Source organism: Wyeomyia smithii, chromosome 3, assembly GCF_029784165.1.
Source record: "Wyeomyia smithii strain HCP4-BCI-WySm-NY-G18 chromosome 3, ASM2978416v1, whole genome shotgun sequence".
NCBI classification, from domain to species: domain Eukaryota; kingdom Metazoa; phylum Arthropoda; class Insecta; order Diptera; family Culicidae; genus Wyeomyia; species Wyeomyia smithii.
This window is the reverse complement of record NC_073696.1, coordinates 91,008,518-91,031,980: the sequence shown is the minus strand read 5'-3', so window position 1 is coordinate 91,031,980 and position 23,463 is coordinate 91,008,518. Positions and strand designations below refer to the sequence as shown.

The window sequence follows — 23,463 nt, the reverse complement described above, 5'->3', positions numbered from 1 at the left end:
AGCATGGCAAATAAATTTTGATTGCGATTGTTTTGGCATTTTGTTGAATCTAATTAGTGCTCGGTCTTGTTAGATATGCATATTTGCATTTTTTAAATTTTCTAGCTATGAATGCATGAAACTTTGCCAGTTTTTCATACTCAGTAGGTATTTTCGCTTCATTATTCAAGGAGTAAGTGGTAATCAACGCGAAATACCGTGTCTCCGCGTATGCGTCGGTAAGAGGGAATAGAGCGGTCGCGCATAACTTTCCGGGGTAAACGTGTTTTCGGCCCAGGTGAGCTTGGCTCAACTATGGATTTTCGGTGTGTTGGGACTGCCGAGGTGTACCAAACCATTTATTCGCAGACTGTCCACCCGTAGGTTCTATTTCAGCACGCAGTGATTCGGAGTAGGTTCCGTTCGTTCGATTAATATCGTAAATAATTAATCGCGACAAAACATCGTAATTAATCGCCACCAAATATCGCAATTATTTGCAATTAATATCAGGATTATACGCGACTCGTCTGTCAACGCACACATCCTTCTTTTTCTTTCTTTTTTCGTTCGTTTCAAACGGCGATGGCCAAGCAAATAGGCCGTTTTTGAAGTTCTCTTGATGACCGCTTGCAGAATGTGTTGAGGGCCTATATATTTACTTTTTTCTTGTTTTTGGTTAATGCATATCTGGTTGCTTCGTAACATTGTGTAGTCAGCTGAGATAAATCAATGAGAGATACGTTTCGGTAGTTGCATAATGACTTCATAAACAGATTTTAGAATATTTGAGTCTGTCTTGATTAGGTTATAGGTCCGGTATCCTTGCGTGCGCATTATTTTTGCGGTGTTACATCATCAACCGGAATGAGTTCGGATCGCGTTATGATTTCCGTAAAAGATATAATGAACTCGTACGCGCGATATTTGGTATTATGAACCCGGTATTAGAACTCAGCGCATCGTTTACCAAAACGAAATCTGCTGCAAACCTTACCCTTTTCTCCAACATCCCAGTGATTTCTCGTGGAAGTGCAGAGGTGTTCTCGGCTTCCAATAAAGCGAGTATCACGTCAACATATTCCTATACACACTCCTTCTTTGACCTGCATTCGGATGCGGCCGGCGCTGGTATTGCCTAATATAAAGATTAAGGTCACCAGTTTTTACACATTGAGGATGAATTTTAATCCCAAGCATCATCTATTGGTTCTCTGTGTAATTACAGCTGATCTGGCAATAACGGAGTAGCAACCGCGGGCGGTCAATCATGCTCATGCTCATGCTCATCAGATTTTTTTAAATTTTATATCATTGTCCTTCGATTTTTAAATGAAGAATAAAAATCGCTTCAAAATCGCTACAATGACAGTTGGTATACTTTTAGAATGCCCTTCTAATTAGGGATGCATTTAATCGTTTGTTTATGGTGTACTATTTCTTGTGCTTGATTACTACTGCTACAGGCTGGCCTACATACTTCCAACAAGCACCGCAACAAGGGTTGTCAAATATCGTCATATATAACCATGTTTCAAACAACTTTTATTCAAGAATCTTATTACTGTCATTTCTTGTTTTCTTCGTGCATCATTGAACGATTTGATCCAACTTCCAGGGTGGCCACCCAACCGGGAAAACCGGGAGAACCGGGAAAAAACCTGGAATCGTTTGGAACCGGGGAAAACCGGGAATTTCACTGAACATTACAAGCCGGGGTGAGATTGTGCCAGTGGGGGTGGGATTGTGCCATACAAACCCATTTTTTGCCAGCCATCTCATGGCGATCACAAGATCAGCATTTCTTAAGTAAGTTTCCTCGAATACTTAACCAAAAAAGACTAGTCCTGTGACCCGGAAAAGATGGCTGACATATCTTACAGTGCATAAAACAGTTGTTGTTTTTATTCATCTTTCTCTTCGAAGCATTCAAATGGCTCGAATTTTGCCTAGAGCAAATGGTTCACAACGATAATCTCGCGGGAACTGTAGCGGATAGATGTCGCCAAGAATACTCACAACTATTGAGTATGCATTCGACGAAGACATTGCTGACTTCCTACCTTGATACTTTTTCTAAAGATCTGAAGCTGCTTCAGGCAAGAAACTTTCTAACTTTACTGTGTTTATTAAGAAGATTCTGATTCTATCGCATGGGAATGCCACGTTGGAGCGAGGTTTCTCCGTGAACAAGGAGTGCGTAGTGATGAATTTGGACAAAGACAGACTTTTAGCGCAGTGCTTGGTGTACGATACAGTACAGGTTGCCGGAGGAGGACACGAAATTGATATAGTTTACGAAATTGACGTGTTTAAGTGTTATGAAAATACTCTTTTATATATTACTCTTTTATATATTACTCTTTTATATATTAAATCTTATCTGGTTGAGGTAAAACGATTTCTTCAAACTTAATTTGGCCTAGAATTCCTCGGTAATGAGTATTATATGCGTTGTTTATAAGATACTTGTAGACATCTCCTCTCGGAAAGGTGACATCCGTCGCATTTTTCGATTTTTTGCGACTATATCTCTTGATTTTAATAAGGCTGAACACGTCAAGAAGTGACTTAGAGCATATTGAGATGTAATTCGAAAGTTACGCTTCTTTATTCCTTAACTGCATGGAAAGCTACAGAATTCAAAAGTACAATTAACCAGGAAAAATATTTGAACGAACCGGGAAAAAACCGGGAATTTAATTTCGGGTTTTGAGTGGCCACCCTAAACTTCATGAAGCAATGTAAAACTATGGTATTCCCGCTTCTTCCGGAATAGCACCTTTTTCCAGCAGCCGGTGCTTAGTTTACAACTGCAGTAGAGTATAAAATAACCCGTAAAAACAATCCATTGAATTTGCTGGCTGGACGGATTCGCACGTTTCTGAATGCACTTGAAAAGCATGAATTATTGTTTACTTTTAAATCATGGCCGATCGTCACGTAGTGTGTTTTTTTTTCGTTCTTTTACGTTCCGTTTTACGATTTTTACAACCAAAATTACGACGAATGCGGAAACGTTGATGTTTGGCATCGAATATTATTGAATACTAAGAATCAACAGAGTGCTTATTCTATTGTGGGCTGTCGATAGACGCAATGTAACAATGATTAATTGGGTGTGTACGTGTTCATTTTTCCAGTCAATGTTTCACACTAAGAAACGTGTATCGAAGAGACCGTGTTCTTCAATTTTTAATGAGATACATTCGTTGTCATCCATTCCCTGGTAGGACACTTGATTAATTTGTTAATATCAGTTTGCCTTGGAGAATGTAAAATTGTTTTCTGTGTCTTTGACGCAAAATTTCTCCAGACACTTATGCCTCTAATCCATTATTTTCTTTAGACATGTGTTTTCACCTGAACTAAACACATTCTAATGATATGTCCAAAACGAATTTTGTCATTTGACCTCGTGTTAATTATTCATTAATATTATTATTATGCTTCGTATCCTTATATTTCATGACGGCTGTACTGCCATTGATCGCATAATTGTAACATTTGCAAATTTGGTTGTTCGAGCAAATGACACAACTGTTCCCAGTATATTCTTGCAAATAGACCGTTCAACTAAACTTAGTATCATGAAGAAAGTACTACTTTACACTATGAAGTTAAATTTGTTGAAAATTTTACAACGGTACTTTTATGTCTTCACTTTTGGGCTACTTCTGGAATATATCACAACGGAAATTAAGTTTTTATTGGATTCAACAAGCATGAGCTGAACGCCAAAAACGGATCACCGGTGGTTGGTTACCGAACCAGAATAACTTTCCAGTTCAAGTGGATGCTAATGTGGATTAAGATGGCAGCTTATTGACATAAAAAGTTGAAAAATAAAGTAGTGCAGTATTCATGCAGTAGTGCAGTTATTGATGCTATGCGACAAACAACTTGGTACTTTTTACGACTTTTTTCGAACAAACATAAGCATATTTTTGCAGATCTAAAAAATACATACTATTTTAAGCTTTTTCCCATAAAAAACACGAAACCCATAAAATGTCGAATGTTACAATTATGCAATCACAGGCATGGTATATCTAGCGTATTATGCCTAATGTACGTACAGGGTGACACCGTGAAAGTGATACACTTTATTTATTAACTTAGCTTGGCTTAGGTAGACTGCCCGTAGTTGCACTCCGTAATTGGTCGAACCACCAGAAAAATAAAGCAAAATGAACCAGATAGATAAATGGTGCTTGGGACTAGCATTACTTTCTCATTGTGCTCTTTTCACTGGTTCACAATACTTTTACGACGCCGGCCACGACCAAAAGGCGGTACTATTTGGGAAATTAAAGGGATGTTGATGCTCGATTTGTTTAGAGATCGCGGGATCCACTGCATCTCTACGAGTATCACAGGGTAAGAATTATATTAAAGGAAAAGGACACAGCTCTGGTTTCTTTTCGATAAATGATGCTCACATGAATGATTGGTCAGTGTACCAAAAAACAAAGTCATTGATAAATCCATCACGACAATGTTTGAGTTGATGCATTCAATAAGTATTTTAACGCATGTTATTTGTTTTCAAACGCGTATTGTGGAAAAAATGTAATTATTTTTGTACGCGGTTAGCCCAAAATGTTTATCGCTTCAGACCTGCTAGGATATTATTTTATTGGAATATTCATTGTTATCTGAAATTTGTTATCAAATGTAAAAAATTGGCATAGTTCCATACATTCAAAGCCTTAAAAATTTTATAATGCAGATATACATGAGAATCAAAAGATAGACTCAAATTTGAAGTCATCGTGCCGAACTAGAATATAGTAAGTTGCCATGAATTCCTGTCACGCTGACACAATATGTATATACAGGGTGTTAGGGAGCTCACTTAAAATCCTTTAAGGGGTGATAGAGGACCCTATTTTAAGAGAAGAATCCTTCTACGCATATGACCAAAATTGAACTACTGCAGAGTTATTCACTTTTTCAGTTTTCGGTAATGTTTGCCTTTAACGAGGTCTAGCACAAGAAGTGTGATAGCTAGTTTAATTCTGTTGGTTTCATTGGAAAGCTTTCGCAATCAATAGTGTCTTAAAAACTCGACTTGGAGAGAAAAGGAAGCACTAATAAAGGAACAAATGTGAAATCAAATGTTTTTTGAAAACTAAACTGCAATTTTCTCTCTGAATTGCGTGTTAAACATGGGTTTTGTTGCTAACTAAGTTAAACATTGAACTTTACTCTACAAGTTGTTCTTTGACCACCAAGCATCTAACTCTTTTAGTTTAGCTGCTATTTTACTTTAAAAGCAATAAGCTGCGCCTTCATTCAACGACGCGTCTACGTAAACACAGTGGGGCAGAAAACTGTGAATCTTACTACACTAAATGAAGGCGCAGCTCTGTATAATACCTTGTCTAAAAGTTAGAAAAATTTCAAAGACAATAGCACAAAACGTAGTAGCAAATCACATTGTTCAAAAAAAATTACGTTGTCAAAGTTATGTTGTTTTAACTTTAAAAAGGCTTCAACACTTAATTTCACACGTTCATCCAACGCGCACAAAAATATAAATCTAAAAAATATTGAGTTTCAAAAATATGAAGGTTGCAATTTTTTTAATGAGCATTTTTTTAAAAATCGAATCCCAAAAGTAGAACCTTCACTAATCACAGTAATATTCTTCGCAGAAAACTAGCTTTTCTTGACAAAAACATTACGTACAGCAAAAACGCACACAACACAGTTACACACGCACATCATACCATATCATACAGACACATACACTGCCGTTCCAATCATAGTAGTCCCATGTTCTACACAAACCTTATGCACGCTGGGACAACTATGCTTGGAAAAGCAGTACACATCATACCATATCATACAGACACACACACACACACATCATATCATATACACACACATCATACCATATCATCACACCATACACACATCATACCATATCATACACACATCATACCATATCATACACTCACAGCAAGCAAGCGACCAATCAGAGGACGTTATTTTTATTTCGACAAGGCTTGACAATTTTCAATAGTGCAATAGTTCGTAGATTCAAACAGCATTTTTCTGCTTTTGGGCAGATGCGTGTATAATTTTCCAATCGATTGCTGCAAGAATGAAGAAAATCGGTTGAAAACCAACTGACCTATAAGCATTTGAAAAGGGACAAATTTCGTCCCAGTTTTTCAGTTTGCATCCCTGTGTGGTATGCCAAAGTAAAACGTAGTTCTACGTCAAAACTCTCCATCTATGCGAAATCGTTACTGTAATCTTTTCGTTTATTCTTGGAAACACAATTTTCAACAAGACACTTCCGCATTTTTATTCGAGCCGAAAATTTTACTATGTAAACAAACCCGCTACAACTGTCAAATTTCTGTCTTCTTCTTTTTTTTGTGACGTCATCGTGCAATGATCTTTTGATAAAACACGCTAAATTTTCCTTGCACCACCTCTGAACTTCCTTGTTGATTTTCACGCCTCTATCGGTAAATAGCAGTGGCAACCTTTCTCTGTTGGATATCGGTTGGAATTGCTCCACTCCTCTCTTATCATTCTGTTCATTCGAAACAGCCTTTAAAGTACATAGTTTTTCATCTGGAAATTTTAGGTTGTGAACAGCGTAGTAGTTGAGATCTTGCAACCTTGTCGGCAATATTTTTGAGGGATAATCCGTGAATCTTCTGTATTTTGAAAGCTCCGTATCCAAGATCCTTTGTCGATGATCTCTCCCACCTAGTCTCGAGGTACGATGCTGGCCTTACAAGCCAGTCGTCGTATGTTCGAGTCCCGGCTCGAGAGAGACTGTTAGTGTCAGTAGGATCGTAGCGCTAGCCCCGCAATTGTCCTGTACACTTAACAGTCGGCTGCGAAGTCTGGGTATAGTAAAATAGAAAGTCAAGTTCCGATACGGAATGTAGCACCAAGGCTTTGCTTTTTTTTTGTTATGACTCTCGTTCATTTCACGAGCCATTTTTCTTGCCGGCCGGGCTGGATTTTTCCGGAAACGATCGTTATCTGCTTTGATCGCCGCTGCAGTCAAATCTGCTCGAATTCAGATGTGACAGCTTTCTTCTGATCTAGGGTAAATTGCCATTTGTTGCACAGCTAAGCACTCGTTTAAAATATTTTACTGATTTTGGAAAAGTGGAAGCATATTTTTGCTGGTGAATACGTTTACTATGGGCATAGACTAATACAAAATTTTGTCCCAGAACTATTTGTATGAAATTGGTTAAAAAGCCTGCACTCAACAGGTCGCGCTGGACATAGCAATGCTCTCCGGAGTTCGAATAGTTAGTTGTTTGTGACGGCCAAGAAAAAGTTGCAACCATTTGTGACCTACGCAAATCAAATTTTAGATTAGGTTTGGCACTTGCTCGATAATTTTATGGTACGTAAGTGTGTTATATTGTGTATTATAGGCGTGTTATTTTTTAACAAAGAGTCACGCGGGTTTTTGTCCAAGAAGACTTTAACCCTCGAAATAAGGGCATGCTTCGTACAGGGAAAACCACGACGCTCCATTTCCTGTAGCCGAGTTACAAGCTTTGATTCCTCTTCAGTCGTGAGCACAGTTTGCGGACCGGGACGAAATTTTTTCGTCCATTTTTTACTCAATCGAAACTTAATTGTAGATTTCGGCACTCCGAAGCATTTGGATGCCTGCCTCAACGTCATTGCATTGGTTTTCATGGCGACAGCAGCCCGTCGAAGAGAGCCTTCCGTGTACTTTTCACAACTTTTCACTGGAAGGGGAGCTGAAATGCGGGGTTTCGGAATCGGAAAGGTGCTTCGCTGTAATCAATAATATGGTATGAATATTAGCAAAATCACTTGATTATACTTTAGAGTTACCTTTATATCCATTTTTGACCTGGTAACCTCGTGATAATTGGTGAAAAACAGGATAAACTGCGATACAGAAAGCTACGGCTCCTACCGCTTGCATAGATAAACAAAAATAACACCGCAGAGGAGCGAACTGTCAAATGCCCGATGCAGAAAAAAGAGGTTAGGGGTGTGCAATAAAATTGAAAAAACTGTCGTTCGTCGTTCCAATTATTGAACTTGTGAATTTATCTATCTTTTCTAGTGTACAGACAGATTTTTAATGAGCTGTCAAGAATAGATAAGCTTTACCGATTATATGGAAGCCATAGAACCTGTGTATTTGTATCTAACGATCGATAAACGTTCAATATAAAAATCTACTTTCATGAAGATAAGAAAATCGCTTCGCAAAGGCGAAACTGGGACACCCGTGAAAAAAATTAATATAAAGCTTAAAAATTCACTTTGAATTACAAAAACACTTATAATATTCAACGAGTTATAAAATTCTGCGGGCGATATAATGAAGAAATAACATATAACCTAATTAACCGCCGATAAAAGTTACAAAAAGTGTGAAGTGTGCAATAATTGGGTGGTGTGCAACAATTGGCAAAATACCCCATATGTTGCTCATTCCAGAAAGATACACGATCTTTATTTGTTCTCTACTTGAATCCATTGCAATTTTCCTCTGAAAAAGTGAAACATTGGTTTTATATCTTACAAGTGGAATATAAACATGTGTCGCAATCAAAACAAACACAGCTGATTAACAGGGTAGGGCAAAGCTTGCATCGGAGGGCCCTCGAAAGTGTGTATCACTTTCACGGTGACACCCTGTATATCCAGTGTGTAAACTCTTCTAGGATAGTGGTCAGTGACCACTGGTCACTATTGTATTTTCTAAATTAGTGATTTAATAAAAATTATTTTCGACGTAGGGCTACGTCTTTGTTGGCTTTGAAAATTATATGGAAGCATTTTCATAGCGGCTGTTATGGTTGTGTCGCAGACAGACGTCCAAACTGAGCTCCAAACTTGTGTAAAGATTTTTGTAGTAGCAATCCGTAACCAGATAGCGCTACCAGTACCGCCAGCCTCGTGCACCAGTGAAAAAAAATGTATTGTAGCGACAAGGTCACCAGGCGGCGTTAGTGTACAAGTGATTTATAACGCAATTTACTTTGAAAATTTACACGGAAATTTGATCAATGTTGTTCTTGCTTGGACGTCTGTCTGCGGTTGTGTACAATCTTCGTAGTAAGGGAGCAACACCTGTGTCTAAAAATTTCCATTTTCTACTGTTTACATAAAAAATGTACTAATTCATCATTTAACGAATTTTAAAAACCAATTCATTAAAGTTTAGGAAAACCAACAATTATTTTTACTTTTCTGAAATTTTCGAATGACTTTGTGCATAAAACATTAGTATTAAGCATAGCTTCTGTATTATTTTACGGCCAGAGAAATGTTAATGTTTCTCTATCTGGACAACGTTAGTTACGCGTTTCTGGATATGTTGATATGAACCATGTTGCCCAAAATTGAGTCTTCCAATCAAAACCGTACAAAATTGTAACGAAGTACTGTATGCTATCGCATGTGTAAAAAAAAACTTTTCGCCTGCCTGCAATTTATTAAATATCACTGGTCAGTAAATAGACAAAGAAAACCATTTCTACACGTGACTGCAGAGTACGAGTCAGCGAAGGGCTAGGCCAGGGAGTGAACCAACGTCAGAGCTATCGATTGCGTTTCACCGAATAAATGACGACCTAGAGTGAGCAAACCGGGCGGCGGATTTTCCGTTTACTATTGAGGGTTTCCATGCCAAGTGAGCAATCGTACAATTTCGAGTGACTGGATGGTTTAGTAAAGTGCTTATTTTTCATTGGAGGAGAGACTTTTTAGACTCAAGAAAACTAATTTTCGAATGAGGTATTGCTTTAGAAATTTTATCAAAAAATCGTTTGTTCATATGAATTAAAAAAAAAACACTGCATATTCCTAGTTCATCTGTGCTAAAAATCATCCGTCGACTTCATTCAGAGGTAAATAGTCTGTTGATTGCGCCGTGTTCCGTTTGGTGTGATAAAAATAATTGAATTCAGTCCGAGCAATGCAATGCAACCAACCGATAATAATGCACGTGGAAGCTAGAGTAAAGGTAGTCACAGCAGAAAGCGTCGGGTTACTATTTCGTTGTCAAATGAACTGGACTAAGGCATACGCTAACGCAAAAAAAAAGTGAAACATGTTCTTGAAAACATGCAATTTTAGTCTGGGGACAATCATAGTTAGCCTAGGTCACAGTCTTCTTCGAAAGTATTGCACCGAGCGTTTGAACAACGTAGCACAACAATGACTCTCCATATATTACATAACGTGAAGTGTGTAACTAAAAATAAATCCGGCGACATTAGTCCCACTAATGGTTGCCGGGCTGCTACTTTTGCTTCAAATCCTGGGTTTCCTTTGCTAGAATCGGCAAATGAGCAGCAGGATTTACCTTGAAAATACCGGCTCGGTCATGAATATCCAAGAGTACCGGAGAGGGTGAGAGAACTTCTATGGGAGAGCCGTTGAGCAACATTCTCATTTTCACCCTCCTCCGAAACAGATTCGTGTCTAACCTAGACGAACTTTGCTTTCGCAGATCGCAGCTGTTTTCGGTCGTATGTATGTGTCAGTTTTATCACCGTATGACAGGGAAAGTGGTCTGTCGTGGAAGAATGATGGTCAAAACAATGATGTAACGGACCCGTATCAAGCGTTTCGGGTGTAATTCGATTACTCTTATCGTACTAATGAATGATGTGAAGAATGCTATCTTATCTACTGTTTGCAGAAGATGTGCTTTAATCAGCTGAAATTTTGTCTCGTTACAGGTCTATGTGGGACGCACTTTTGAAAACGGTCCGATGTGAAATAATTAGTTTCACTAGAAACGAACAGATTGATGCGTATGTGCTTAGGTAAGTTTATTAGAAAAAGTTATTCTATTTTTTTAGAATAACTCAAATCCAATGGTAATGTAGAGAAAAATATATACAGGTCTTGCTCATTTTAACCATAGTTCAATGATTTCCAACAGTCTGATCAATAGTACTTAACTAAAACGCTTAACAATATTGCAAGTGTAAAACACTTAGCACAAAAAGTAAAGATACGGTGAAGTTTGTGGTTTCTCTATTTTTCTTTCTTCTTGCTTGGCGCGATTTTGCGTCTCCTCAAGTGTTAGTGCAGGCCCCGAGATATAAACAGCAGCTAGTTGCGATGACACATCCACTTATTGTCACTACGATTATATTGCATTTCGTGGAAATCGGTTACATACAAGCTTTAATTAGTACAAATACAGTCCCTTTATGATGGTATACTACTTATGGCAGTTAAATTGAACGGAAACTTTGCCTTTTTTCAGTGCTTAATTCCATTCTATTAAGACGCTCAATAAAGCATTCATTCAAATAGAATTCAATTTGAAAAGGAAAAGTAGACTACCAGCAAAATTTCTAGGTCTTTTCTGCTTCCCCATTCTTCAATGAAATTAGCCACGAATTCGATTTTAATATAAGCTAAACTAGATTTAGAGAAGTTATAATTTAATTAAAATTAGGTTATATTTGTCTGTACTTTATTATATTGAATACTAAACAATAAACTAACGAAGTTCTGGAATGGGCATCCGATCAACTTTGATTGCGAGTGTGAAATATGTAAAACCCGCTTGAACTTGAATACAAACTGGGTACATGAGTTCAAAGCAAGTTTAAAGCGGCGGATGCCTGCTTAAAAAAATCGCACGACAAAAGGAAGGAAGAATAAATAAATTTAAATAATTCATTTTGGGTATCAACGCTCAAGAAGCAGACCGGATCCGCATTGTTCATTGATTAATCCGCTCCATTCTAGATCATTTTGAATTCTGTATCCTAAACTAGTGACAGAGCTGACAAATGACAGTAACGAGCCATTCAACTTCAAACAAGGCTTATCTAAACTTAATTTATTGTCACCTAGAAGAATTGCATATGATTTATTAACGTTTAGGGACAATGTGTTTAAAATAAACATGGCAAAGTACACAATTATGGGGGACTTTTGGTATTAAAGATCCGAAATAATCACAAGAGTTACTTCATTGTTGTAACAGCTTAGAAACAAGTTATCCAATCTGATTTTGGTGCATCGAAAAAACTCGAAATGCTGACTCACCCGCAATTGCATGCATAATTTATAATAGTCACAATTTTTGGTCATTTCGTTTAATACTACGATATGTGGTCGGTGTTAAGTCAGACCGGACCAAGTCGCTAAATTGGGAAAAAAGAGTTCATGATAGCATTGGATCAAGATTTGCTTTAGCTACATCACACAACAACCAGATCTGATTTTTTTCTGAAATAGCGAAACTTACTGCTTTTTTTTTTTGAATAATCATAGAAAGGGGATCATAGCGTGCAGTCAAAATAAACCAAGTGTTACGTTATTGGCAACTACAACCCAGTCATATGTTGGTAAAAACCAGCAAATGGACGACTATTCTAGCGTTTTTCGAGTTTCTCTATATTAGAGGATTTTTTCTTCCATCATTTATCGGAATCACATGAAGACTATGTCGAATCGCATATGAAGAATTGCCTCCATCGCTTTTGATAGAAAATTCCACGAAAATTTAAATGATATTGATAATGATATCGATAGTTTACGTCAGAAGTAACTAAAATTTAAATGAAAAAATATTTCACGTGACGTGTAAAATTCAGAATCCAGTTGTCTCCATTCCACTCGGTTCTGGGTTGTATGGCGCCATGCTCCCAGGCGTTTTTCTCTCGTAGGTCACTTTCAATCTGATCAAGCCATCGTGCACGCTGTGCTCCTCTGTTTTTGGTGCCGGAGGGGTTACTGAAAAGAATAGTTTCAACCGGGTTTGTCGTCCGGAATCCTTGCGATGTGTCTGGCCTATCGCAATCTGTTAACTTTAACCAGATGTGCAATGAGGGTCTCTCCTAGCAGCGCGTGTAGCTTATGGCTCATGCGTCTACGCCATTCTACGTCTTCAGTCTGTACTCCACCGTAGATGGTTCGCAGCACCTTCCGTTCGAAAACTCCAAGGGCGCTGGGGTCCTTTGAGAGCAGTGTTGTCGTCTCTAGTCCATATAGGACCACCGGTCTAACTAGTGTTTTGTGGCGCACTCGATTGGATCTTAACGTCTTACGAAGTGCAAAGTAGGCACGATTTCCCGCTTGAATGCGTCTCCCGATCTCCTTGCTGGTGTTGTTGTCAGCGGTCACCAGTGATCCTAAGTTCACTAACTCGTCTTCCACCTCAAGCCCATCGCCGGCGCCGTCTACGATGATCCGGGGTGTGAGGCTAACATTGTTCTCCTTGGAGCCTCTGACCTTCATATACTTTGGTTTCGACGTATTGATCTGCAGTCCAATACGATTAGCATCCGCTTTTAGTCTGGTGTAAGTTACGTGCTATGATGTCGAAATCATCAGCGAAGCCTTTAAGCTGCACTCGCTTCGTGAAAATCGTACCACTCGTCTCGATGCCCGCTTTTCGTATAACACCTTCGAGGGCGATGTTGAAAAGCAAACAGAAAAGTCCATCACCTTGTCTCAATTCTCGGTATGACTCGAAGGGACTCGAGAGCACGCACACACGTAACACATCACACGATTCATGGTGTGATGCGTGGACGTGTTGGAGTCACGACAATTTCATCTGGTCCAAAGTTGCTCGGGCTCCCATGGAACCCGCCAAATTCTACCCCACGAACCTCCTCAAAAAGGTGTTAGACGTTGGAAATGAAAATGGGAGAGTATTTTATAAGCAGCATTGATGATCGTAATGCCACGATAGTTGCCGCACTCCAGCTTGTCACCTTCTTATAGATGAGGCAGTCGACTCCCTCCATCCACTCTTCCGGCAGTTTTTCTTCTTCCCAGATCTTGGAAATGACCCAGTACAGTGCTCAAGCAAGTGTTTATTCACCATATTTTTAGCCCACCTGGCAGGTCGTCTTCACCGGTGGTTTTGTTGTTCTCCAGCCTCCCTATCTCTCGCTGAATTTCGTGGGAGCTGATACCCGATCATTTACTGCTGACACTCCCAGGTCCGTTCCAATTCTGCTTCTGTTTGTCGCATCGCCATTCAGATGTTCATCGATGTGCTGCTTTCACTTGTCGACCACCTCGCTATCGCTTGTGATGGGATTACTTTCCACATCATTGCAAAAGTCGGCTCGCGGCACATAGCCTTTACGGGATTGGTTAATCTCTTCGTAGATCATTTGCAGTGAATAATTTTTCTACGATCCTCCTGCTGGCGCTTCTTACGCCTCAGGATCGTGGTTATGTCGTTTCTTTTTCGTCTGTACTTGACCATAGAACCTCGTCCTTACCCTCAGGTAATTTACCCAGGTACAGCTTTTCTCTGTCACCGCTGCCTCGCATTTCCATCATACCAGTCGTTGCGGATTGCCTGATGGCCGTGCGGATCATGATCCAGCCGAGAGAAGCTGTTGCGCGTAGATTTGAAAGCGTGTGAGGTTTGTAGCTGCTTGATGTTGAGCCGCGGGGATTGGGTCTGTCGAGACTGATAGACAGTCGACAGTTTTGAGCAGACTTTCTTATCACCGGTTTATACAGATCTCCTCTTCCAATTTGAGCGTTTATATCCCCGTTCCACTGCGAGCAGATTAGACGTCCTCCAGCTGGCGTAGAAGGCTTCCTTTTCACTTTCGGTCTTCCCTAATGCGGGCAGTGAACATTGATGGTGGAGTAATTGTAGAAACGACCTTTGAATCTCTATACACACATCCTGTCACTGACCGCCTGCCACTTGATCACACGACTTCGCGTCCTGCCCAACACAATAAAGCCGGTACCCCGCTCATTTGTTGTGCCGCCGCTCTGATAGTACTGGGCCCTGCGGCCGAACATCCTCCCATTTCCTTCTCCTTTCCGGCAAAGTTCCTGCAGTGCTATCATGCTAAAGTGACGGGGTTCCAGCCGATCCAGTAAGATCCTGTTGCCACCTCGGATGTTCAGCGATCTGCAGTTCCATGTTTCGAGATTCCAATCGGTGTCCTTTGTTCTTCGCCTAGGTCGTTGCCAAATGTTCATATCCGTTTCTTCTTCTTGAATATTGATAGTCAAGTGTTGTTTGCCATGTCTCCTTACTAGGGTGGCAATGGCTAATCACGTGTCTTCAGCCGCTCCTCTGGAGTACAGACGCTGTTTGGGCCGCTCTTACTGGTGAACAGGCGCACCGGGTTTTCGAGCTAAGACGCTTATGGCGGCGTCGGCTGTGCGTATTGGGACTCACATTAGAGATGTGAGAAGCGTGTTGAGCCCTGAGAGAATCTCTACGACACGCGACGACAACAACTCTTCTAGATATCTTGGTTCTTCCCTGTCGAAAGCTTGAGCTAAATCGAAAGCTATTACTGCAGGTGATTTTTTTAAGCGATTAAGGTGAAACGGGACGTGGTCGCGATCAACTCGAATTTTGCAATCTAATTTTTTCTTGATTTATGAAGACTACGTACATGAAACTTTGATCAATTGTTTTCACAACTGTTGCATGCCTGAAGTAGCAATTTGGATGCTGTTTATTTAGTGGAGGCCGAATTTTTTACGATCAAAATACAGAAGTAAAAAGAACTCTAACCTCAAAATTGTATAGGAAAAGGCCACAATCCCGTTTCACCTTAAGTTACCTCATTTCTTATTGTGCAGAGCCCTTCATAAATTGTTTTATTCTTGTTCGGACACTTCTGATATTCTGTCAGTAAAAAAGGCGGTAATTTTATCAGTCTATATTTCATAACTTTCGTGAAACATTTATAATCAAAGTTAAAGAGCGAAATTGGCCTATAACCGTCCAAGTTATCAACTACATTTAGCATTTCCACCTCACGATTTAAGGAACAGCTATTTCAACTAATTGTGGTGATCCTGTGTCATGAATCTTACCGTTATTATTTTGAACCAAAAAAAAAAACACTACTATCAATTTGTTAAAATATAATGTGAAATAACTTTCTTCCCATGCTGCCATGTGTAATTGTGTATGCAACTTGCGATCATGTTAGTTACGTTAGATCTACTTAAAATACCCATTACGTCAGTTTGAACCTAACCAGGAAAAAATACAACTAATCAGCTGTTTGAGACGCTACGACTGTTGGGTTCATTTTTCGGTTATAAATAAACATTTTCGCCAGTATTGAAGCTGAGGCGTACAAGCAGACGGGAAAAGCAAGAACTTTTAGAACCAGCCGTTTTTCGTGGGTGCTTAGAAAACACTCGGCACAGTCGAAATGTGTACAGCGTGTAGCTACTACAAACAAAATGAAAAAAAAAAAATAGATAACGTTATATTGACCCTTGCGACGAGTCTCCAATTGTCGCAAAGTAGATTTAATATTATGCATTTTTCTATTATTTAGTAAATATGTTAGATAACTTTGAGTTGGTGCAAGAAAATTTCCATCTTTTTCTAATGATTATGGATTTTCAACAAAAAAAAGTATGTAAGGGTTTTGTTCAACGCGGTTTGAAGTTCTAGTCATCAATTTTTGAGCTTCAACCAGCACGATCGTAAATTTAGAAAATTCCTACTTTTAGTGCTGACTTGAGTTCTACTAATAGCATTTTTGGACTTATTCCAGCAATCGAAAAAAAAATTCAATATCCCTGTCATGCGCACGGCTGTGTTAGTAATGCAATATAAAGAAACTTGTTTTTTTAATGCATATCGTCGTTATTTTGCATTGCTTGCTAGCCGTAGGCCCGCTTCACTTTATTTCGTAATTGCGTATCGGTCAAAAGAGCATTCTCAGTACTTTACCTTAGCATATCGTATAACATAGTCGTAACAGTAAACATTAACATAGCTATCACATCAATAAAATTGGAGATGGCACGAAACCGGATTCGATTGTACAGGCAAAGTTGAGAAATTCGACGATGAAACCCTTGTGTCAGGCGTTTTTTTCTGGTGCCTATGCGATGTTCGCTGACGGGAATCAAGAGAACTACCATTTGCAAACTGTATATAATTTGCAAAGGAAAGCTAACAATGTCCGCTTTTAATTTTTAACCCGAGTACAAAGTGCTTGGCATGGAGATAACATTGAAGTCGATGGCTTCCATTTGGCATAGAATCGAAATGAAAACGTACTTGACTGCTGCGATAACCTTTTGGGCTGGAATTCATTTCGCACGTGCTCTACATGGGACAGTCTGGGGTGGTTAGAGACTGTCGGCAGTGAAACTGCAAGTTACTCATAATCTATTCATTGAGATTACTGGGAGCCATTGATAACAGCAATTGTCACTATTTGCGGTGCGGTAAATTTTGCTGCTAGTCCCCGTGCATTCGGAGCTAGATTATCTTGTGCACATGGATTTTATTCCAATCATTAGATTAGAGATGTGTCCCCTGGAATTATGCTACTGGTGAACTACGAATGTTACTCACTACAGTATGTGTCAGAAAAAAAGGCACCGCGGTTTCACGAAACAAATCTTTCTCTTATGTTGATGTATATTATATGTAACAAATCACCATTATTTAGTATCTGCCTGCTGACGTTAAATATTGGAACACAGAAAAAAAGTCTTGATTTGGTTTTCTGGTACAATAAGAACATCAAAGTACTATGGTAAATTTCAAAAATTACCGGAAAAACTCGTAATCTGTGCAGAGCTCGCAAAGTAATCAAAACTCAAAAACCAAACGAAATTTTGCACATCAATTCGATCCCCAATCGACAATTTACCAATCCTTCTATGATGAAAAAAGGTCAATCAAAAAATATCATTTCATCTTCACACATTTATCAAGTACATATTGGCAGAATTTATCGATTTTCTAATAACGACTGCCGTGTTACACTAGATTTCCGATTTCTTTTGTCCGAAACTTTTATTCATACGCAAGTACACGAACACGTGGGCTTGGGATGTTTTCTTAAACGAGATTACTATAGGGGTTTTGATTATGCGGAAAACACCGAAGAAAAAAAAGCAGAACAATATTCCTTATCAGTACTAATTGCCTACAAACAGTCGTATAACAATCAAAATAATTCAATGCTCATTAAATACTCTTCGAGAATAGGGTTTTGACTATCGTATTTTAGTTTCAACTTTCTTTCCTAATGTTTATTGAAAAATCTTAAAAATCCAAAAAAATTGAGACTGGCTCAATTTAGGAGCATTGCGGAAAACACCGAAGAAAAAAAAGCAGAACAATATTCCTTATCAGTACTTATTGCCTACAAACAGTCGTATAACAATCAAAATAATTCAATGCTCATTAAATACTCTTCGAGAATAGGGTTTTGACTATCGTATTATAGTTTCAACTTTCTTTCCTAATGTTTATTGAAAAATCTTAAAAATCCAAAAAAATTGAGACTGGCTCAATTTAGGAGCATTCATAAAATTGATTTACCGGGTTTCTACTTGTATTTCAAGGTAGAAGTTACCTACTTTTCGAAGAGAAAATACTGATTTGGTATATTCTTCTACTAAATTTATCTGAAGTCTCAGTGAATTCTTTAAAATCAAGACGAAGCATTTGATGCAGCATAGCATCCAATTAGCGCCGACTAAGAATACACAAATCTCGATTATAACAGCAAAGCAAACTTTAGGGGTTGGCTTGGCTCATTGCCTAGTATAACGTTACTTGGACCCATTTTCCCTAACCAGCTGCTAATTTTTTCCAATTTTCATTAATGCGCATTTCTTTCTATTTTTCGTTTCTCCGTTGACGTCTACCGGGGTGTCTGCGCCCGTAATGATCCATCATTCGTTATGCGGAACAGCGAGAGCAGCATGTTCGTATCGAAGCGTCGCTGGATTTTGAAAACGTGCGGTACGACGACGCCACTACAGTGTCTGGAGCCGTTGCTGCGTCTCGCATCGGAAATCGCCGGTTACACCGAGATAGAGGACCTGTTCTACTCGCGCAAGAACTTTAAACGACCGGAGCTGCAGGTCTCTCCTCATCGGGGCTTCGACGAGGAGGTGGCCTTCCTGGATTCATTTTTCGAAGATGGGCGCGCCTACAGTTTGGGTGCGATTAATCGTGACTGCTGGTATCTCTACACGTTGAGCCGCGGGGGAGGGGGCTCCGCCAACAAGCAATTTTTGAATAATATGAAAAATAATAATAATAACAATAACATGAATCATTGCAAGAGCAATATGATAAATAACACTATCCAAGCAACAAATGTCGCGCTGACTCCTTTGGCTGACTTGGATCTGCTTGAATCTCTGCAGTTACCTGATCCGGACCAGACCATCGAGATACTGATGACTCATCTGGACCCGAATGTAATGGCAATCTTTACTAAGGATATGTGTAATACAGCTATGGAGGCAACGCAGGTATTTATGATATGGAGCTTTTAATTTTTCCATGCATAAATACGCCTAAATTTCGTCCACAGAAATCTGGAATTCACAAGCTGATTCCTGGAATGGTCATCGACGATTATCTTTTCGATCCATGTGGATATTCAATGAATGGAGTGTCCAAAAGTGTAAGTTTGGTTTTCTTTTTAATTTCATCTTAAGTTGGGTGGTACAGCTATTGGAATCAATCTCATACAGTTGTTTAAACAAGTGGCTCTGTCAAAACTCCTATAGCTTATGCCACTTTTATCTTATGTAAGAGATAGTAATTTTCCATTTCAATCCTGGTGGTGGTTCTTCCCTGCACGGTTTTTCACTGGATTGTTTCAAAAAATTACTTGTTAAAACGCAGTGTGGAAAAAAATATAAACAGGTAAGCTGACCAGTAAAGGCAATCCTAATAAAAACTGAAATGTTTAAGAAAAATAACCATTCCCTTGTTAGGTCACTCTCCTTAACCAGCTTAGTACAGATTTGCTAATGAATCGATAATAATTACACTATGAATTTCTAGGGATGCTACATGACGATCCACATAACACCTGAGCCGGACTTTTCGTACGTTAGCTTCGAGAGTAACGTCGCATCTTCCAGTTACGGGGATTTGATTGCTCGCGTTATTGATACTTTTCAACCCGGAAAGTTTGTTGTAACTGTTTTCGCTAACAAGGTAAGTACAATTAATCAATTTTACTGCTTTTCGAAATTTATTACATTGCTATAATAATTGTATGAGAAAAATATAAAGCATCAAAAACATGGGCATATTAGTAATCAGTACGAAATATTTTTATTGTCGTTTTCAGACTTCACCGGCCGCTAACGCCTTCCGTGAACTAGAACATCTGGGAACCATTGATCAGTGGAAACGTCGCGACATTCAATTCTCCCGCTTTGCCAGTTACGATCTGACTTACGCGCAATACTGCAAATATCCGAGCTGAGGTTTACCGTGCCTAGCCCCTGGAGGGGCTAACCCCACATTCACTCCTTCATCTCCTTGTCCGCTTCCCCCGACATCCGTGATTAAATCTTCCATCTCTTCCGTTTTCATTTCCCGTCCGTCTCCTTTCTCTTGTTTATCTTCTTCAATTGCTTTATTCCGCTTGTTTCTCAACATCTTCCCAGTGCTGACATCGCTCAACTTTGCTAAGCGCTTGTGCTTTGGAAACACCGAAAAAGAATTCAACAACAATAACAACAACAACAACAATGATGCCCAATTTGATGATATCGGCAAGTTGGATAACGTTATCGGTAAATCGAAGAAACGATACTTCGAACAATGGAGCACTGAAGATGATGATGATAACTTTGAAAAGGTTTATAGTCAGTTTAGAAGACTAATTGATTTACCAACGGTTTTGTTCACAATAATTCTCATTCAGTTGATTTCCTTCGTGTTGGTCCTGAACATTGAAGAGTGCTCGCCGCTAGTTTTATTTTCCTGGTGGCGCAATAAGATATCCTGAAATTGACTACTACGTGGCAAACGAGCGGACAGAAGTAGCAGCAAACTCAGCTGTTGCCTCCTGTACTATCCGTTCTGATGCCTTTTCTGATGTTCGTCCTTGTCGTTATTGTTATTATTTTGATAATAATACATTATCGATCATCATGCGTTTCCGATTCGCTCTGCCGTTGTGGAGCGAAGCTTTTAGTGACGATTTATCCGGTCGATGCAGTGGCAATTTTTGGTTTTATGACAACCAAACGGCAGCAACTGGTGGCCAAATACTAGTTGCCATCACCATAATTGTTGCAGTAACTGTTTGCGATTCGTGTAAGTCACTTTTATCACCATCGTTAATTTCGTTCAATATCTACACTACAACTAGCAGTGACTTGCTTCGCAGCCGGAGTACAATTTTAGGGAGAGATTTAAGCAAAAGCAGAAAACAAGTAATCAATGGTGGCATTGATGATTATCGGTGGAGTGCACTTTCTCTCGAACAATTTGTCTACAATCAACAACTAAAAGATGTCGTCATTCAATATAACCAGCACCACCGAGAGAAGCACCGCCGAAGTAGCATACTTTTTAGCACTTTATACATCAAATTGGCTAACAACAACATTATCAGCTATCTGCTAAATGTCGTAAAGTTCAATTTTATCGTTAGGATTGCCATCAACAAAATAGTTCTAGTTGATAATATAATATTTTCCTATCTAATATCATTGGATTTATACTCGTAGCAATGAAATTCACGTTTAATAATTAACTTTCGATAAACATATAATAACCATTCAAATAAAAAGCATTTTAACAGAAAAAAAATGTCAACTAAAATAGAAAACAAAGTATTTACTTCTCATTTCTTTACTATACAAAGATCTTCAAAAGAGAAAACAGTCCCTTTATTTTTCGAAATGGCCGAAACAGGGACCTACTGTCCCGGTGAAGTATAGAAGAATTTGCAAAGCAAATGAATTTAAAACAAACATAAATTAACACACTTACTGTTATAATGAATTAAAAACTAAAGTAACAAGCAAAAGCAACAAATACCTAAACGGACAAGAGTATAACTTCAACCTAGCTAATAAGATTGAGGCCACAGAGTAGCAGAAATAGCAGGTATGAATAAGTGAAGGATCTAAGAAAAATGAACGCATAAGATTGAGTACATTACTAATGAGAAGAATAAATTGAGCGAAATACTATTAGTAGGTGATTATGTAAAAACAAATGTTTACTTGAATAATAAATCTGTTACATAGTAGTAACTAAAGAAACAGGAAGATTAAAAAATCCAAGCAATTTGACTATATATTAATACTTATTTCATTAGCACTAAGCGGTTTGATTGCTATTTGATAACTATGCAAAGCATAGGAACAATGCTGCACGCGCTATGCGTTGATTTCGTTTGCGTAATTTTATTTACACAGGTTCGATCGACGAAAGTGTCCTCTTTATTTGGCAACTGTGCGCAATCGTGACAGATACGTTTAAGAATTATGCTTATGTTAAAATCAAATATTAGTAACCGGTTAAGAAGAATAGGTGCTAAGTGGCGTTTCTTTTGCATTGGTAAGGTTTCAAGATTATTGCATTCATTTGAATAAACTAGTTAAGTTGGTGAGCGGGTCACTCTGATGTGTTTTCATTTATACGAGAACTTCTTGGTCTTTTGTGAGATTGCTTGTGAACTATATAAACCGCGGGCTCTCTCTCTCGGTGAATACCATTGCTGTAACATGGTTAGATCCTCATTTGTGTGCCCCAAAATTCATTCTTTAGTCAGGTCTAGGCTGTTTATTGAAGTTTAAATAAATTCGTTTTTTTTTTCAAATTTGTACAAAAATTCTCATTTTTAATCTTTAAATTACGCACCAAAATCAATTTTGTTGAATACATTGATAATATTTCTAAAGTTATTACCGTTAGGTTTAGCAAGAGTGACTTCGGTTGGTAGGTAAGGATCAAAATTTAGGTTAAACTCGGGGATGGGGCGTAGGAAATCTGCAAGCTCTGGCTCGGGGTCCCGTTTTTCTTTCGACACATATTTAGTACGCAGTGGTTTCTTTGTGACAGGAATTAGGACGGAATCATTCACATTCACCGGTTTCAAGCCTTTGAAAACGTTTTCATCGTGTTGAAAGTTCAATCTCTTTGTAATCTGCAATTGGAAATTATTTTCACTGTGAAATTAATCAATCATTATAACTGCAAGTACCTCTTCACGAACAAACTTTTTACTTTTAGGAGTAAGTTCTCCGATACTAGTAGGTGCCGCAGAATTTGTCGTTTTAATTTTTTCTATTTGTTTGCAAACATTAAGAGCGGTATGTAGTTCAGGCTGTTTGAATTTGCCGGACACGGTTGTTTTAGGGAGGTCGTTCAACCGGCGGCTATTTTTTGTTGATGTAGTTTTGTTTGGCGCAGCTGTGTTTTCCAACACTGGTTTTATAACCTTTGCGTTGGTTTTACTCAACGGAATTTCCACGTCTCGTAGAAAAGCCTTGCGGAATTTGGCTTTGTTCATCTTTGATGTTGGCTCGATCCGTTAGAGATGAACAAAACTATTAAGAACAAATCAACGATTAGAATAAATATGAAAATTGTTTATACATATTCAAACTTCAAACAATCAGATTGAGGGAAAGGATGCCAAACATATTTAATTTTTTACGCGGCATGAGAATTTCGGAGTTTTTTTTAAATTAAAATCATGAATGTTTACTGTTCTAAAT

The 23,463-nt window shown here is 38.7% G+C and overlaps 2 protein-coding genes across 4 annotated transcripts in view; one reads left to right on the top strand and one right to left on the bottom strand.

Annotated features, from left to right (window-relative positions):
* The window catches only part of LOC129726565 (S-adenosylmethionine decarboxylase proenzyme), a 27,322-nt gene extending 4,962 nt beyond the window's left edge, over positions 1 to 22,360 (top strand). For 2 of the 3 annotated variants that reach the window (XM_055683418.1, XM_055683417.1), the window contains 6 exons: positions 10,704 to 10,790; positions 18,669 to 19,236; positions 19,299 to 19,391; positions 19,616 to 19,636; positions 19,778 to 19,933; positions 20,070 to 22,360. In XM_055683418.1, the coding sequence (XP_055539393.1) occupies positions 10,704 to 10,790; positions 18,669 to 19,236; positions 19,299 to 19,391; positions 19,616 to 19,636; positions 19,778 to 19,933; positions 20,070 to 20,207 (1,063 nt within the window). In that variant the 3' untranslated portion in view covers positions 20,208 to 22,360. The remainder of the gene's footprint in view (positions 1 to 10,703; positions 10,791 to 18,668; positions 19,237 to 19,298; positions 19,392 to 19,615; positions 19,637 to 19,777; positions 19,934 to 20,069) is intronic. The other variant, XM_055683419.1, reaches the window with a different exon arrangement.
* On the bottom strand, positions 21,174 to 23,463 carry LOC129726568 (protein PPP1R35 homolog). Its single transcript, XM_055683422.1, has 2 exons — positions 22,947 to 23,463; positions 21,174 to 22,889 (listed from the first exon to the last, which is right to left on the bottom strand). Exons 1-2 carry the CDS (start codon positions 23,253 to 23,255, stop codon positions 22,596 to 22,598), a joined length of 603 nt encoding a protein of 200 aa, XP_055539397.1. The 5' UTR covers positions 23,256 to 23,463; the 3' UTR covers positions 21,174 to 22,595.

Bases quoted from the DNA above. Each gene is read 5' to 3' on its own strand.
- LOC129726568 (XM_055683422.1), bottom strand. From the start codon at position 23,255: ATGAACAAAGCCAAATTCCGCAAGGCTTTTCTACGAGACGTGGAAATT. The intron at 22,890-22,946 runs GTACTTGCAGTT...TTCCAATTGCAG, and splicing joins AAAAGTTTGTTCGTGAAGAG to ATTACAAAGAGATTGAACTT.